At 55.1% G+C, this 15783-nt stretch overlaps 2 protein-coding genes and 1 non-coding gene across 24 annotated transcripts in view; all 3 read right to left on the bottom strand.

Moving 5' to 3' along the window:
* Nucleotides 1–1742: 1742 nt before the first annotated feature.
* Nucleotides 1743–8798, bottom strand: RCC1 (regulator of chromosome condensation 1). Of its 6 annotated transcripts, XM_085518393.1 has the most exons (14): nt 8768–8798; nt 8563–8609; nt 7930–7974; nt 7117–7188; nt 6698–6854; nt 5883–6125; nt 5282–5469; nt 4857–5036; nt 4666–4762; nt 4023–4145; nt 3650–3796; nt 3296–3415; nt 2838–2990; nt 1743–2352 (listed from the first exon to the last, which is right to left on the bottom strand). In XM_085518393.1, exons 6-14 carry the CDS (start codon nt 5950–5952, stop codon nt 2177–2179), a joined length of 1254 nt encoding a protein of 417 aa, XP_085374519.1. In that variant the 5' UTR covers nt 5953–6125; nt 6698–6854; nt 7117–7188; nt 7930–7974; nt 8563–8609; nt 8768–8798; the 3' UTR covers nt 1743–2176. The 6 variants fall into 6 exon arrangements, with proteins under 6 accessions (XP_085374519.1, XP_015739008.2, XP_085374521.1 ...); XM_015883522.3 differs by lacking the exon at nt 6698–6854; XM_085518395.1 differs by lacking the exon at nt 6698–6854 and having other exon boundaries at nt 7117–7183.
* LOC116654362 (small nucleolar RNA SNORA73 family) lies at nt 8279–8484 on the bottom strand. The gene has a single exon (XR_004309558.1). It is a non-coding gene; the product is annotated as a small nucleolar RNA SNORA73 family (small nucleolar RNA).
* Nucleotides 8799–9045: 247 nt separating the features above from the next.
* The window catches only part of PHACTR4 (phosphatase and actin regulator 4), a 32764-nt gene continuing 26026 nt past the window's right edge, over nt 9046–15783 (bottom strand). For all 17 annotated transcript variants that reach the window (XM_085518383.1, XM_085518384.1, XM_085518380.1 and 14 more), the window contains 8 exons: nt 14644–15223; nt 13770–13996; nt 13172–13322; nt 12568–12623; nt 11802–11863; nt 11096–11233; nt 10580–10656; nt 9046–10270 (listed from right to left, as the gene is read on the bottom strand). In XM_085518383.1, coding sequence (XP_085374509.1) covers nt 10255–10270; nt 10580–10656; nt 11096–11233; nt 11802–11863; nt 12568–12623; nt 13172–13322; nt 13770–13996; nt 14644–15223 — 1307 coding nt within the window. In that variant the 3' untranslated portion in view covers nt 9046–10254. The remainder of the gene's footprint in view (nt 10271–10579; nt 10657–11095; nt 11234–11801; nt 11864–12567; nt 12624–13171; nt 13323–13769; nt 13997–14643; nt 15224–15783) is intronic.

Raw genomic sequence — 15783 nt, 5'->3', positions numbered from 1 at the left:
CCCATCCCAACCCTAAACCCCATACCAATCTCACTCCTAACCCATCCCCAACCTAAATCCCACCCAAACTCAATCCCAACCTCAACTTTATCCCATCAAACCCAAATCCCATTCAACCCCATCCCAATCCCACCCTCAACCCAAATCCCATCTGATTCCATCCTAATTCCAACCCCAACCCATTCAGACTCCAACTCATCCCAACCCTAAACCCCATTCAACCCCATCCCAATCTCACCCCTAACCCATCCCCAACCTAAATCCCACCCAAACTCAATCCCAACCTCAACCTTATCCCATCAATCCCAAATCCCATTCAACCCCATCAAACCCAAATCCCATTCAACCCCATCCCAATCCCACCCCCAACCCAAATCCCATCTGATTCCATCCTAATTCCAACCCCAACCCATTCAGACTCCAACCCATCCCCACCCTAAATCCCATTCAACTCCATCTCAATCTCACCCCTAACCCATCCCCAACCTTAATCCCACCCAGACTCAATCCCAACCACAACCTCATCCTATCGAACCCAAACCCCATTCAACCTCATCCCAACCTCACCCCTAACTTATCCCCAAACTTAATCCCACTCAGACTCAATCCCAACCCCAACCTCATCCCATTCAACCCAAATCCCATTCGACCTCATCCCAATCCCAACCCCAAAACCCACCTCGACCTCCAACCTAAATCTCATCCCAATCCCAACTCAAATCCCATCTGACCTAATTCCAACCCCAACCCCCCCAGACTGGAGCTCCCTCCTTCCACCCCCTTCTTCCACCCCCCCCTTCCCAGCACAGCCCCCGAAGGGTCCCCACGTCTCCCTTGATTACCTCCCTCCACATCTCTGAGCTATAAATAGGGGCAGCCAGGCGACGTGGGCAGACGCACATGGGAAGGATCCACCCCAGCCCTGTGTCACAGCAGTGTTAGCGGGCACAGAGAAGGGCTGCAAAGCACAAAGTGTGTGTGTGTGTGTGTTGGGAGGGGGGGGGAGGTTGCTATTTTTTGCTGGAAGGGGTATAAAAATAACAGCTCTGTTTATGGAAATGAGCCCCTCCTCAGGAATCAGGCCCAAGGAAAGGAGCTGTTCCCCCAGCAGGTCATGCAGGGTGATGGAGGAGCATTGAATGGAGGGTGGTGGTCTCCAGGAGCAGCGTTAGGTTGGGGTGAGCCCGTGTTGATGGTGATTTGTAGGGAATGGGCTCCTTGCTGGGCAATAAGGGATGATGTCTGTGATGTCTGGGTCCAGACACAAACCTGCTCAGTGCTGGTGGGAGAGGAGGAGCAGAGCTTCATGCTCAGCCCTAATTGCACCTCTGAGCTCATCCCTCCCAGCCTAAAACGTGCAGAGCAAAGGGCTGCGGGCAGCGAACCCCACACAGCACCCAACCAAACCCCCAGCCCAAACTGCAGCCTCATTAAGGAACCTGCTCCTTAATTAACACCAAACAAACACCTCCATGATTCAACCCATCAGCTTCAACACTCAACTCCAGGCTCTTCCATTCTGCCCGAGCTCCCAGCGGTGTCAGGGACAGCACGGGGTGAGCAGGACCCCATAGGGACCCTCCCATCCTCTCTGCCACCCTCAGCTCTGCTCCCACTGCTGCCATCCTGCGGCCGAACCCCACAGCTGCACACACACACACACTGCATCACTCAGCACTGAGACCCACAGAGCAGCCCCACAGAGCAGCCCATCCTGCTCAGCACAGAGGGAAGCCCAGCACTTATCAAAACTTATTTATTCCAAACGCCTAGAGATTTTTTTTTTCCCCTCCCCCCCTTCCCTCTCTTCTTCAATCAACCAAAATACTTTTTACATTTGCTTTAAAAAAGAAATTCAGCATCAGCTGCTGTACAGCTCCCAGCCTCCTGACCAGCCCCAAGCACACACAGCTTCCAATTCCCCCCCCCCCACCCCCAACCCCTCACTATTGCTATAACTTAATGTATAAAATCCATCCTCGCAGCATCTCCCTTCCCAGTGCAGGTACCTGGAAGGCAACACAAACAGAAGACGGGGCACCTGAGAAGACACCTCGGCCTTCCCCCATTGTGGTTTGGGAGACAGCAGAGCTGGGAAGCAGCTGCCCGAGGTGGGGCTGATGGCAGGAGGAGGCACCTGTGGGCTCCATGATCCCACTGCGCCCCAATGGAGCCATCAGCTCCGTGCCTTGTCCTTGACCAGCAGGGCTGTGTGTTGGCCTCCACTGGACACAGCCAGGACCAGGCGGTTCTCCAGTTGTTTCCCTGTCATCTCCACGGGGCTCCAGACGTCCTCCTCTTCGCCGGTGCCCAGCTGGTGGTTGGTGCCCATTCCCCACGCGAATGCTCGTCCTGCAAAGGAGGTGATGCAAGTTTGGGATTTGGGTAGAAACAGCATCTGGAGCTGGGCAAGGGGGGAACCAAAGGGTTCCAGAGGGGGGGAAGAGGAGGAAGGAGGCATCTGGGCCTCCCATAGAACACAGTTTCATTGCATGGACTGCCTTAAAGCCAGCAATGCAAACACACCAACGTGCTGCCTGTGCTCACACCACACCAAATCCTTCTTGCAGCTGCAGGCACTGCATACAGCCCACAAAGAGCTCCCATAGAAGCAAGGCCACGGCTCAGTTCTCTGACCAGCCCCACTGGGCTCTGACAAACCCAGTCCAGTGCCCATAGAAACACATTGAGCAGCTGCTGCCCCTGGGCTGGTGCTACCTGGGGGCTGCAGCAGCATAGGGAACGAGCTGGGTCCCAACCCAGTGTGTGATGGAGCTCTGGGAAGGGATGGGATGGGCAGAGCCCTAGGAGAGGTAGATGAGGCCCCCAGCACTCACCATCAGTGCTGACAGCATAGCCGACCGATGCACCACATGCAACAGAAGAGATGTTGGGGAGGTCTGGGATGACAGTGGGTGTGCTCTTCTCTTCTGCCCCTTCCCCGAGGCCCAGCCGGCCGTACTCAGCCCTGCCCAGGCTGTAGGCTTTACCTGGGGCACGACAGAGAGAGCAGGAGTGGTGAAGTGAGGAGGGCAGGGACCACAGGAGGCTGGAGGGCTGCAGACAGACCCCTCCTGCCCCAGGTCTGACCATGCAGGAGCTGGGAGCATCACTCCTCCCTCCCACATCCCTCAGCAAACCCTCGACTCTGGGCTCCCCAGTGAGATACAGAACTGTGGGGGGGACTCAGAGTATTTCAGCATTTCAACCTGACCCCAAATTCTCCCCCATAAGGGACTGGGATTCTAAGGAACCCCACTCTGCTTGGCAGCCCCTCCATCCCACCAATGCTCACCCTCCGAGTCCACGCAGATGGTGTGGTGCTGCCCACCAGAGAACCCGACCCAGGACTTGGTGGAGTTCTTGAAGGACGTCAGGTTCTGTGGGGAGAAGCAGGGCTCGGTGCCCTGGGTCCCTGCAGGGTGAGATGCACAAAGCCCAGCACATCAGGCACTGAGCCACCCTCACAGGGCTCTGACCCCACTCACACAGCCCAGCCCAGCAAATGAAGGGGTTGGGAACCAAACCCAGAGCCTCAAGCATGATTTTCCAGCTCCTGCAATGGGCACTGGGTATGCACAGTAGACTCAGGTCCATTCTGGAGCCCCACCAAAGTAGGGAGAACCGCAGGGATGCAAATGAAACTCACCCAGCTGGTGGTAGTTGGAGAGGCCGAACCCATAGATGTGTCCTTCCCGTGTGATGGCAAAGGTGAAGTAAGCCCCACAGAAGGCATCTTGGAAACGCATTTTGCCTTTGCTTCTGACAGGGACACGCTGGGGGACCAGCAGGCGCTCTGGGGATGAGAAACAAGGCATCAGAAGAGAGCTTATGATTTACACCCTTTTCCTCTCCTCTCAGTTGCAGATCACTGAATTTAAGCAACCAATTGACAAACAAGCCCTCGAACAGCCCAGGAAGAGACAGGGTGTCTCTGCTCCTCAGCAAAGCTCTGCCCAGAGCCCAATGACACAACCTGCTTTCTGCAACCCCAATTGTTCCTGAGCCCCAAAACCACTCACGCAGCCCCTTCCGTCCTCCTCGGTTGGAGAAGAGTGCAGGGACCCTGCCCAGCTGGCCCTGCTCGCCACAGCCACACGTGAACAGCTCACCATCCACCGTCAGCATCACCAAATGGTCGTTCCCTGTAAGGAGACATGGAATATAAGTGCTGCAGTCACCCCGCAGAGCCCACCAAGGGGACATCCCACATCCCAAACCCCATCTGTCCAAGCTTTCCAGGATTCTGTGGCTTCTGGATCACTTGACACACCTCAGATCCCTTCCTGATGGAGGTTCCCCATTGGAAGCTTTCACAGCATCATTCAGAGGCACAGGAAGCCCCCAACCTCACCTGGATCCTGGGCAAACTCCCTGGCTGCTCTGTTTGGCTTCCCTATATCTAAAGAGGGTGAGTGCCCTGACCCTGTGCTGTGACAGGGCAGTAACTGCAAAGCGTTTTCAACCAACCAAAGCTTATATAATAACTCCTAACTAACTGCTAAACGTGTTAATCATTGATCCCATCTGAGTTTAAACCACCACAGGGGCTACAAGAGACACAGCAGCCCATCCTTTCACCCAGCTCAGCACAGCAAATAGGGAAGGAACCCTCCGGACCTTCACCCCTCACCCAATGCTGAACAGTGGGGGTCCTTTGCTGACCTGAAGCAATCTTAACAACGGGCACATTGAGCTCAAGCAGCACAGGGATGGTGCTCTTCTTCATGGGCTCCAGCAGCCCGATCACCCCGTTGTTATCCTGGGTGGAGAAGAGATGATGGGTGCACATATATGAGTCAGTGATACCTCCCAGCAACCAGCAGCAGAGCATCCAACACACACAGCCAACGTACCCGGAATGAACCCCAGATGAACACCCTGCCGTCATCCGTCAGTGCAGCCGTGTGGCTGTCCCCTGCTGAGACCTGCACCACCCTCTCCTGCAGCTCCACGGCTCCAGGGCTGCACTCGGAGCCTTCCTCTGTGGTATCTCGCCCGAGGGCACCTTCGTCATTGCAACCAAAGGTGTAGATCTATAAAGAGAGGGATGTGGTTATGATGGGACATGGAAGCACATGAAACCAGGGGACCCACTAGGCTGAATTACCCCCCCTCCCATACACCCCAATGTTTCCAAGGCACCACAGAGACCACCCAGGAGCTTTAGGGAGGCTGCAGCCCCAGCCATGATTCAACCCCTGCTCCTGGAGCTCCCTATGCTTACAGGGGACCCTCAGCCCCCCACCCAGCCCCCCACATGCCCCCACAGCTCACTCACTTTGCCCGTCTCGCTGAGGCACACGGTGTGCATCCCTCCTGCCTCCACCTGCACCATCAGCTCCGGCAGCTGCACCAGGGCCGGCTTCTTCCTCTCCATCACATCTTGCCCCAGGCCCAGCTGTCCGACGTCCCCCTGACCCAATACGAGCACCAGGCCGGGCTGAGTGCGATGTGACGGGTGGCAGACTGAGGGCAGAAAGGACAGATGGGAAAACAGAGGGGGATGAGGAACCCCCCGTGGGGTTGTGATGGAGGGGGATGAGAAGCCCCCCGTGGGGTTGTGATGGAGGGGGATGGGAAGGCCCCCATAGGGTTGTGATGGAGGGGGATGACAAGCCCCCCGTGGGGTTGTGATGGAGGGGGACGAGAGGCTGCCCTGGGGTTGTGATGGAGGGGGATGAGAAGCCCACCATAGGGTTGTGATGGAAGGGGATGAGAAGCCCCCTGTGGGGTTGTGATGGAGGGGGATGAGAGGCTTCCCTGGGGTTGTGATGGAGGGGGATGAGAAGCCCCCATAGGGTTGTGATGGAGGGGGATGAGAAGCCCCCCATGGGGTTATGATGGAGGGGGATGAGGAGCCCCCCGTGGGGTTGCGTTACCTTTGAGTTTCTTCCTTTCAGGAGACTTCTCCAACACGAGGCTTTTCTTGGCACCACGTTTCGCAGACATGTCGGATGGATGTGAGCAATGAAAGCTGCTCTGTTCAGGCCTTGCCCAGCCCGCAGGGTGCTGAGCTGCAGCTGTTGGTCGGCTGTGCTGGACACAAACCCTGCTTGTCCCCAGCCCGGCTCTCACTGTGTTACAGCACCACGTCCGGACTCAGCCTCCGATCTGTCCTCCAGCTTTAAGAGAACACACATCACTCTCACCTTTATATCCCACCGTGAAACGACCCCACGTGGAGCTGCAGAACGGGGCCATGTCCGGTGTCCCACTATGGTGTCCCACCATGGCTGGGGACGTGGAAGCTCCCTGGGTACATCCCACATCCCGATCCCATCCAGCACCGCACGGTGTAGGGAAGGGGCCGGGGGGGCTGCGAGGGTTAATGGGGCCAGCTTTATGGGGCCAGCTTAATAGGGCCAGTCTAATAGGGCCAGCTTTATAGGGTCAGTCTAATAGGGTCAGCTTTATGGGGCCAGCTTAATGCACCCACCCGCTGAATGAAGCGCCGGACACGCGTGGGGCCGCAGATTCGAACTTCCCGCTTACCTCCCCCCCCCCCAAACTCCACCACTTCCCCACCCCACGTGGTGCCGCGCAGGCCCGGCCTGTTCCAAGCACCAGCGGACGAACCGAGCGGCTCCGGGAGCAGCACGGCCATACGGACCCCTCCCCCTTTTCCCCTTTATCCCACCCCCCTCCCCCAGCCCCATTCCGTGCCCCCCCGCCCCCCCCATATCCGCGCACCCACCTCCTCCGTTCCGCCGCCGCCGTCGCTCCCGGCCCCGAGCATGCGCCGAGGCGCGGCGGGCGGCACAGCGCCCCCTGCTGGTAACGGGCACCGGCGCCGCCTCCTCGGGGCACGGGAGCGGCCCTCCCAGCCCGGGGGGATCTTCGCATTGAGGAGCCTAAAAAGCCCCCAACACCGCGAGCTAAGACCCTCAATAACCGGCCGGTATCTCACCTCATCGCCCCTTCAACCCCCTTTCCACAGGGGTCGGTTCCCCTTCACCCCCCCCCACCAAGACCCCCTTCAACAACCCCTTCCCCAAGCTCCTTCTTCCCCCTGTCCCATTTCCCATCCCACATCCCCCCTATTCCCAGTACTACAGCCGGGCTGCTGCTCCCCGAACCACGTAGGGAACCTTCCCATCAACCAAAGCTACTCACGGTCCGGTTCCGAACGTTCAACGGTCCGATAAAAGCAGCCAACGGGGATAAAAGCAGCCGTTAAGTCCTTCACTTAACAGAGGGAAACAACGCCTAAGTACGCTCAGCAGGAATCGCTTTTTAGCCTTAAGGCCCAACACCCCCTCACCCCATAGAGTCCATTCAGCCCCACAGCACTGCTACCCCATAGAGTCCATTCAGCCCCACAGCACTGCTTGCAAACGGCACCGAGCTCCCAGTACAGCCCCAATGAGGGGTGGGCAACCCAACCACACACAGAGCCCGAAAAACTTCACTTATTCAGTGTTGCTGGAGCCCCCCCCCCCATACACAGGATGACCCACAGCACAGGAAATAACCACACGGCAGCGTTTTAAAATCATTTATTTGGCAGGCACAGATAAAACACAGAAGGAATCCAGAGCTCCCCATGTGGACACACAACAACCCCCCCCCCAGCTGTAGCCCCTCACCCCCCACCAATGCTCCTTCCTTCCTCAGCCTCTCGTTTCTCAGCCCCCTTGATGGCTGCAGGAGCACACACGTTGTATATAAAGACCTGCAGGTCCCAGCTGATACAAGGCACCTCACACCACCCCCAGCTGCAATGAGGGGCCCCCCTGGATCGATCAACACCGCTCGGGGGGCAATGGAGCAGCAGGGAGCAGCACGAAGCACCAAGACCTGACCCCCCCCCCCCCCCCCCCCCCCATTCCACGCTGCTCCAACCTCCACTGAGCAGCCTGGATGCCACTCACATCCATCATCCATCTATTTGTGGTCACTCACACGCTGTGCTCAGTTCATACTCACCATCACAGACTCAGCTGCTGCCGTTTAACTACGGACCTCCAGCATCTGCATTAACAAAAGCATCAAGAAAACCTCATTACTTCCAAGCCCCAAATGGTTTTTACGTGCTCCCATTGCATGTTGCCACCCCCCCAACCCCAGTATTCCAGCCCTCCACCCCACACAGCGCTATGGGGCTGACCCACAGCCCCTCCACCCCTTAATGTGCCCCACAGCCAACCCCCCCCACCCCCCTATGTACCCCACAGCCATCCCATAACCCCCAATGTGCCCCACAGCCAACCCATAGCCTCCAATGTTCCCCACAGCCAACCCATAGCCCCCAATGTGCCCCACAGCCGCTCTGTACGGATGTTTCCTGCATGGTTTATCTCCTCTGTCACTGCCCGACGGGCTCAGAGAAGCAGTAGGAATATGCAGGCTGCAGGCACGAGGCCCGGCTTGTTCTCCAACGATGTGGAAGGGGAATATACGTCTCGGGCCCTCAGGCCTACGCTCCCGTGCGCCACGCGGACAGAGCCGAGAGAGAGCTACTTCTCCGGGTGCCCTCGTTGGGTCCTGGCTGTGTATGTGTGTCATCCCCCCCATCCGGCCCCGTTTCCATCCATACAAGCGGAGCGCAGCGATACTCACAGCGGCAACGGGCGGGGTTAGGCCGCAGTGCAGCACGACCAGCCGGCCTAGGGGAGAACAACGCTTGTGAGGGCCGGCTGAGCCGGGAGTGTGGGCCCTACCAACCATCACAAGTAGGAAATAAAACAGAAAACAGGCTGCATGGACACAAAGGAAAGCAAGGCCAGACTAGGCCGCACCCCGCCCACCTCCCCCTACCACCCACCTGCTCACGCCGCCGTCCGCCGCCAGAAGAGAGCGAGGTCCGCGCTGCGCCGCTATTTATACAGTGAGGGGTGGGCGTGGCCTAATTGCGCAGGCGCAGTGAGCGGAACGCGCGGGCCGTGTGCACAGCGCGGTGATTGGCTGCTCGGTGTGAGCGGGAAGGGCGGGAACGGCGGGAAGGCGGGAAGGGCGGTTGTGTTCGTCTCTACACGCGCTCAAAGATGGTGCCCGAAACGCAACCGGGCGGCTTAAACACGATAAAAAAAAAAAAGCCAAAGCTCCTAAAATACTTTTATTCAATAATTAAAATCTGTTTGAGGAGACAGATATACAACGCGATTGTAGTCTACAGCCCGTTCTGTACACGGGGAAGCTGTGAGGGCCGCGGCCTACCTCAGGCCTTGGCGCAGTGAGGCCTTCCCACAGTGAGGCCTTCCCACAGTGCTGCGATCGTCCCTTCACGCTCAGTGCCATAAGGTGAGTTTGTATGAACGATTTAAGGTCACTTCTTAAAGCTCCCACTCACACAGTGATCAATATCAAGTTTCCAGTAGGTTTTTTGCTTGTAAAAAAAAAAATAAAATGAGACAAGGCAAATTCAACCCTGATTTGGGAGAGTAAAAAATAACCCAAAGAGCTGAGAGGAAGCTGCGATGGAAAGCACTGACTGCTGTCACAGCTTCCCCAAATCAAAGAGTTCTTAAAGGCAACAGTCATTTCTGGGTTCTATGAGCACAATTAACCTCCATGAGATCCATTAACATCACAGCGAGCGTGAGAGAGTGGGGAGGGAATGTTTTATACCTCTGTGTTTTCTTTTTTTTGCTCATTTTTCTGGGTTTTTTTTTACAAAACGAAACCAAAAAGACGCAGCATCTGTTAATTTCTATACAATTCCCTTCCAGGACAACAAACCGTTGGTCAGTAGTGATTCAGGACATGAAAGGTAACAACAGACGGAAGCAAAGCCAGAAAATAACAAGGCTGATGGCAGTTGTCTGCCAGGACAGCGTCTGCACCAGTAACTCTACACACGTGTCTCCTAGTACATCTGCCCTCCATTCCTTGGCTCAACAGCACCAGAGCTGCCAGCTGGTTTTTCTCCTCTTGGTAAGGAAGAAGAATCAAAGGGGTTGCTCACAATATGTGCAGCTGAGAACTGGGCCTGGCACCACAGGAAGCTGGGGAAGGAACCGTTTTGCTTGTGTGTGTGCATTCTGGCAGGGATGCTGGAGCCAGAAGAGAGGCTTACTGCTGAGCTGCACGAGGTATAGTGTTCAGTTCCAGCCTGATGGCACTCGAGACGTGTTTGTTCCAGTGAAATGCTACATTCAGACAGGATCCCCCTTCCCTGGCTGAAAGCCCTTTGCTGGATACGTTTTGAAGGCAAATCTTGGAAGAGTCGAGGTTGTGCCCTCGCTGTATTGCCCAGGTGAGGGATGCAGAGAACTTCCAGGCATCTTGGGTCTCTTGTTCCCTCTTGGAAGGTTATGGTCGGTGGTACCTAAAAGCCAAGTGAAAAAGCCAGTGTCACCCTTGGAACTTGGGTTAAGCACTGATTGAAGCATTACCAACTGCAAAAAAGCTGTTAACATCCAAAGTTTTCATCTCTGCCTTACAAAGCTCTTGTGCTCTGCTAACACAGCTCAGCCATGGGGGGCACGATGCACATTTTACTTCTGTCTTTTTCCTTGATAAGCAGGACATATAGAGCCTAAAAGCAGAATCTCAGCATTCCATGATCCTTGAGGAGGTACAGCACACCCTGCTAAGGTTGGTACTATAGGCACTGTAATGGTATGTGCTCACTCACCGTGTGAACTGCTTGCTCTCCTCATGGACTTCCATTTCACAGCTCTTAAACTCGTTTAGCTCCTTCCTGATGGCAGCCTGCAAGAGAAGAGTGAGAGCTGTAATCTCCTGTTATCTCCTATCCCCCATTTTAAGTGAGTTTCAGATATGGCAGGGAGGCGCTGTGGCTCCGGCATTCCTGCTCTGGGCTGATCTGTATCGCCTCTTGCTGGTAAAGGGAAGAGTTACAGCAGATCTTACACATAAGCCTGAATCCCTCAGTATCTTTTGGTAAAGAAAGAAGCTCAGATTGCAGCAGCCACTCCCACCTTTCGCAGTCACTTCACACCAGGCTGTTTAATCTGCTCCACCTCCTCTGCAACCAGGGCTGGGCAGTCCCCATACCAAACTGGTGGTAGTAAGTGGGGGTGCCAGAGGTGGAAAGAACAAGCAATTCACACCTTGGCTCTCACCCTTTTGTTTGGGACATCTGCTCTAACTCCCTGCCCTTCCCCTGGGCCAGGGCACTCCCCGTTACCTTGTCAGCAGGTGTAAGCTTTGTCCATGGCTTATCTGCTCTCCGGTCATAGTCTTGAGCATCAGTTACTTCCACATACTCGTTGAACCTCAGGATCTTCCTGGCCTGCAGCTCTGCTACTGTAGGCCTTTGGCTAAGCTGAAGACAAGAATGAAAATAGTTTGTGCCTTGTCCCCAGAGCAGCTCAGTACCAGTCACACCATGCACGGCAAAGAGCAGTTCCCTCACTGGTCCTGGGCCACAAAACCGAGCTCCTGCTCACCATGACACTGGCATTCATGGGAAGCTCTTCCCCAGCACTGAGTAACAGCAGTGTGCAACCTGGGCACCATAGCTAAAGCAGCTGTTTCTCTGCACAACTTCTCTCCAGCTGTTTGGAAATGGATTTTGAGGAGCCTGATGTGAACATCACAGCCACTGAATGATAGTTCTATGGACAGGCCGGCATCCCTTTCAAGTACCAGGTGCCAAATTGAGTCCTCATCTAGCTTGTTACACTTGATGCCAGCTCAAATCTGTCAGCGCCAAACCTGTTTGTGGTGCCAAGAGCTCTGACAACCCGCATTCCAAAGTCACCGCGGTCAGAGGGCACTGGGGACAATTACACAACAGCCCCGTGACTTCACCCACAGCCAGGCACCTCACGGCCACCACCAACCCCGACAGCTCTGCCAGATGGCCAACGCAGCACGAGAGCCAGCAGTACCTTTCTGGTCAGCCTGCGTTTGATCTCTCTCTTCTCAGCCTGACGGTCAGCTTCGTTTTTCGCTGCCAAGTGGAAAAAACAAACAAAGGTTGTTTTCCTGTTAGCATCACAGGCTTTGAAAAGCACCTTCCGTTAATACCTTTGCTTAGCAACACCCCGCTCAATGACAGTGGTCTGGTGGGCCTTGACACAGCGTGAATGAGTCATTCTCCCCAGCTCTCTGTGTATTTAAGATTAATGGCCGTACCCTCAGAACCACTTTGCAGATTACTCCTCCCCAAAGCTATTATAGGAAGAGTTTTGAAGAGAAAAGCAGCGCAGATAAATATGTAAAGCTTCCTGAACTGATGTTTCCCTTTCCCCAATATGTTTATTTAAAGCTTTTGCAGTAGAGGGTATGGCCAAAAGAAACAGCGCTCACTGAACAATGAACTTTTTGGATCATGCAGTACAATGCTGTAATGTCTGAGCCACAAAGACAAACAGTCCAAACAAAAACTTTGCTGTGCCATTTCAGAGCAGTCTTAATCAATCTGCACACCTTTCCCTGAGCTGTCAGGGGGTGGACGGCCTTTCCATAACGGGATGCTTTGAACTGGACTGTGTGCTATCCCTGCTATGGCTTTAGTACAGCGATGTAAGCAAAGCGCAGACCTCCATGGCTACATTTCAAGCAGACTCCACATACACTTGGACTAGAATGTCAGATGCAAAACAAGGCAGCTTTTCTTTTACCACTTGGAGCCACTAGAGCTGTGCTACTCACGCTGAAGTATGTTCCTCTGCTCCAGTTCTTCTGCTGTGGGTCTCTGACTCAGTCGCCTAAAGAAAAGCATGACAAGTGCATAATGTGTTATCTGCTCATCCATCAGTCTGGTTCAAAGACCACCAGCCACTGCTGTCCTGCTTCAGGCTCAACTCCCCTCCACTCCAACAGCAGCTCACCCACAGGCCCAAGTGAGGAAGGCGCTGTGGCCCCTCAAAAGCTCAGGGACAACTTCTCAGTGCAGACAAGCAGACAGAGGCTGGAATATCAACAGCCCGAGCATCAGCACGCAGCACACAGCTGTTCACATCTTTATATGTCAACTGTATTTTACAGCAGTGATATTACTGTAGTCCTTGAGATTCTCCCCTCCCAACGCATTTAACATCTGTAAACAGCCCTGTTAGGAGACATTACTCAAGTGCTCTGCTCCAGGAGAGACTTCCAGCCTTGGTAACTGAGGGAAAAGCAGCACTGAGCCTCCAGCCCTGACCCAGCAGCACTGCCCAGCCACCTGCCATGCTCCAGCAGAGGCTGCTTAGACAAGCAGCAGCTCGTGCCCGTGGTTCAGACACACCACCCTCCTCCATTCCATTCCTTGTACCTGATCAGCGTCGTCCCGATCTGCTGCCGAATTTCATTCCACTCCTCTTTGCTTTTCCGAGGGAAGACAATCTTTTCTTCCTGCACTGTGGTGGTGTTCCCCAGCTTCATAGCTAGCGTGTCTTTCCTCTTCACCTTGTTAGCCAGCGTGCCTGCAGAGTGGGAGAGGGATAGGATGGGACTGAAGACTGCAGTGCTTGAGAACAGTGAAAGGAGCCACTGGCAGTTGTGCTTCCCCTAGGGATTGCTTTCCCAGCTCACTACAGCTCCCAACTTGCTGGGTCTGATCACTACAGCAACAGCCAGCATCCCTGTGCAATGCCCTTCCAGCTGAAGGGGTGGGACAGCACAGGTTGCCTGCAGCTGGAGGGGGATCAGCAACCTGCAGCTGGTGTGGGAGCATCTTGTCAGATGAGTGTACAGGTTTGGCTGCCATAGGCTTTGAAAAGGTAGGGGAGAGGACATGCGGTGCAGCATGAAACCAAGAGCCAGCTGCTTTGAAGTGCTGTGTGAACTGCTCTTTGATACCGAGCTCAATACAGCCAGGCACGAACTCAGCAGAGGAAAAAAAAAGGACAGCTGCAATGTCAAAGCCTTACTGTTATGGCTTTCATCTTCTTCCTCATCCTCCTCATCATCTTTGTACAGGATGGGCCCCTCCGAGTCAGAGTCACTCATCCCTTCCTCTCCCTCCTGCTCCTCTGGCAGGACCTGGGGCACCAGCATTGGGATGACGGTGATGGATGGCGTGTCCCCGATATACACACGTGGGCCTGAATTCTGCTCCTCTTCCTGGTCCTCCTCTTCCTCTTCCTCATCGTCTGGACTAACGAGAAGCACATTATTATATTTCTTAGCATACCCCACTGATAATGCCCTGTTGGCTCCACTCAGCCCACTGAAGGCAGGACAGTGGGGAACCCAGGAAGCTGAGCAGGAGGAGCAGCCCCAGCCTTGTGATCCCCCACCATCCCCTCTCCCCAGAGCACAGAGTAGAGGACAGCGACACTGCAGAAAAACAGCCCTCTCACTACCCAGCCCTGGGACTTTCGAGTTCAACTCTATTATAACACACGACGGCCCTTCTCCCACTTCTGTTTGGCAAAAGGAAAGACTAAGCAGGCCACAAAATGGATTAAATCCAGGACCTTGTTTTGTCTTAGTGCAATTAAAGACAGGCCAGATTCCTGGCATCAGCCTACGCTTGTACTCTGGAATACATTTCCCTTTGTGAGTGATGAAATTCCAGAATCAGGGTTAATTTCATGAGAAGATGTATCAGGTTCCTAAGAGACTGAAATGGATTCAGCCAACAGGCAAAATGGCTGCAAACAAAGCAGCCAGCCCAGCACACAGGCTCATACCATCACAGCAGTGAGAGCAGCGTGCCTTGCTGTGAACCATCACTGTGCCTTGCTGTGAACCATCACTGTGCCTTGCTGTGGACCATCACCATGCAACAGAGCTACTCACACTTTCAGCATCTCGATGGTGACCGGTAGGGACCTCGTCCTGCCCAGCGTGCCGTTGTCTTCCCCGAAGCCATCGTTCTCAAAGAGCAGAGAGTGAGCTCTGTGAGAGCCCTCGGCAGGGGGGGTGACGGGCAGGGGACTGGCCAGGGCCTGCTGGATCCGGATGTGCAGAGGGATTTGGGGCAGACGGGGCAGCCCAGGAGGTTCGCCAAAGCCTTGCTCTGCCGTCCGCTTCGACACCTCCAGGGACCTGAAGTCTTTGAGAGGAGGGGGGGCCTCCTTGGGCAGTTCTAGGGAGCGGGGGGCATCCAAGATAGGGGTGGAGTTGGGCAGGGCCATGCGTGGAGGCTCCGGAGGGATGTGTGTGGGCAGCGGTGGGGATGGTGAGGGAGGTGGGTACGTGGGTGCCATGTGCATCGGCAGCAGTGTGGGGCGGCTCGCTGTCACTGTCCGGTCACCTGGGGGCTTGGAGGGGAGCGCTGCCTCCGGTGGGTTGGTAGGCAGGACGCCTCTCTTCGGTGGGAGAGGAGGGGAAGGCTTGGACAAGCCTGTGCCACTGTTTATTGCTTGAGAAAGTTCCGCTGAAAACAAAAGAAATACAAAGGGTGTTTTTGCCAGATTCCATTTGCTAGCGTGGAACAAGCACAGCAAAACACTCAGGTGCCAGAAATGAGCAGATTGCAAGCCTCTAGTTCGTCCTTCCTGCAGCAAAGGTGAGACTTGGGAGAGCAGCCAGAATCAAGCGGGCTGGGAGAGGTCTGGACAAACTGCTGCGTCGGGAAAACAGCAGCAGCCCTCCAGTGACAGCAGATGGAGCTCGACCTGATCCAGCTCAGCCTCAGCCAAGGTACGCAGAGCACTTTGTGGCTGTATTCTGTTTGCAAAGGGATCTGAGACAACCATGGCACCCCAGACTCCACCTGTGTTAACACAACCTTCGAATATTCAACAGCTCTGGGGAAATCTCACCTGAAGGCAAAAGTCAGCAGAGCTGCAGGAAGCAAAGCGCTCTCCTCCTGTCCCCTCACCTGCCAGACCCAGCCCAGGGACACCGACGTGTCAGAGTGGTGGCCCTAAGAAGGGGCTGGAGGAACCACAAGAGGGTGCTGCGAGCAGGGAGCGCTGCGCTGAGATAAGGCTG

Source organism: Coturnix japonica, chromosome 17, assembly GCF_054131305.1.
Source record: "Coturnix japonica strain WE chromosome 17, WE-NBRP24, whole genome shotgun sequence".
Taxonomy (NCBI): domain Eukaryota; kingdom Metazoa; phylum Chordata; class Aves; order Galliformes; family Phasianidae; genus Coturnix; species Coturnix japonica.
Note: the sequence above shows the minus strand (reverse complement) of the source record. Positions and strands in the feature narration are given on the sequence as shown.

Bases quoted from the DNA above. Each gene is read 5' to 3' on its own strand.
- RCC1 (XM_085518397.1), bottom strand. From the start codon at position 5,952: ATGTCTGCGAAACGTGGTGCCAAGAAAAGCCTCGTGTTGGAGAAGTCT. The intron at 5,037-5,281 runs GTGAGTGAGCTG...CTCTCTTTATAG, and splicing joins GCCTCAGCGAGACGGGCAAA to ATCTACACCTTTGGTTGCAA. The intron at 4,146-4,665 runs GTCAGCAAAGGA...GTCTCCTTACAG, and splicing joins CGTTGTTAAGATTGCTTCAG to GGAACGACCATTTGGTGATG.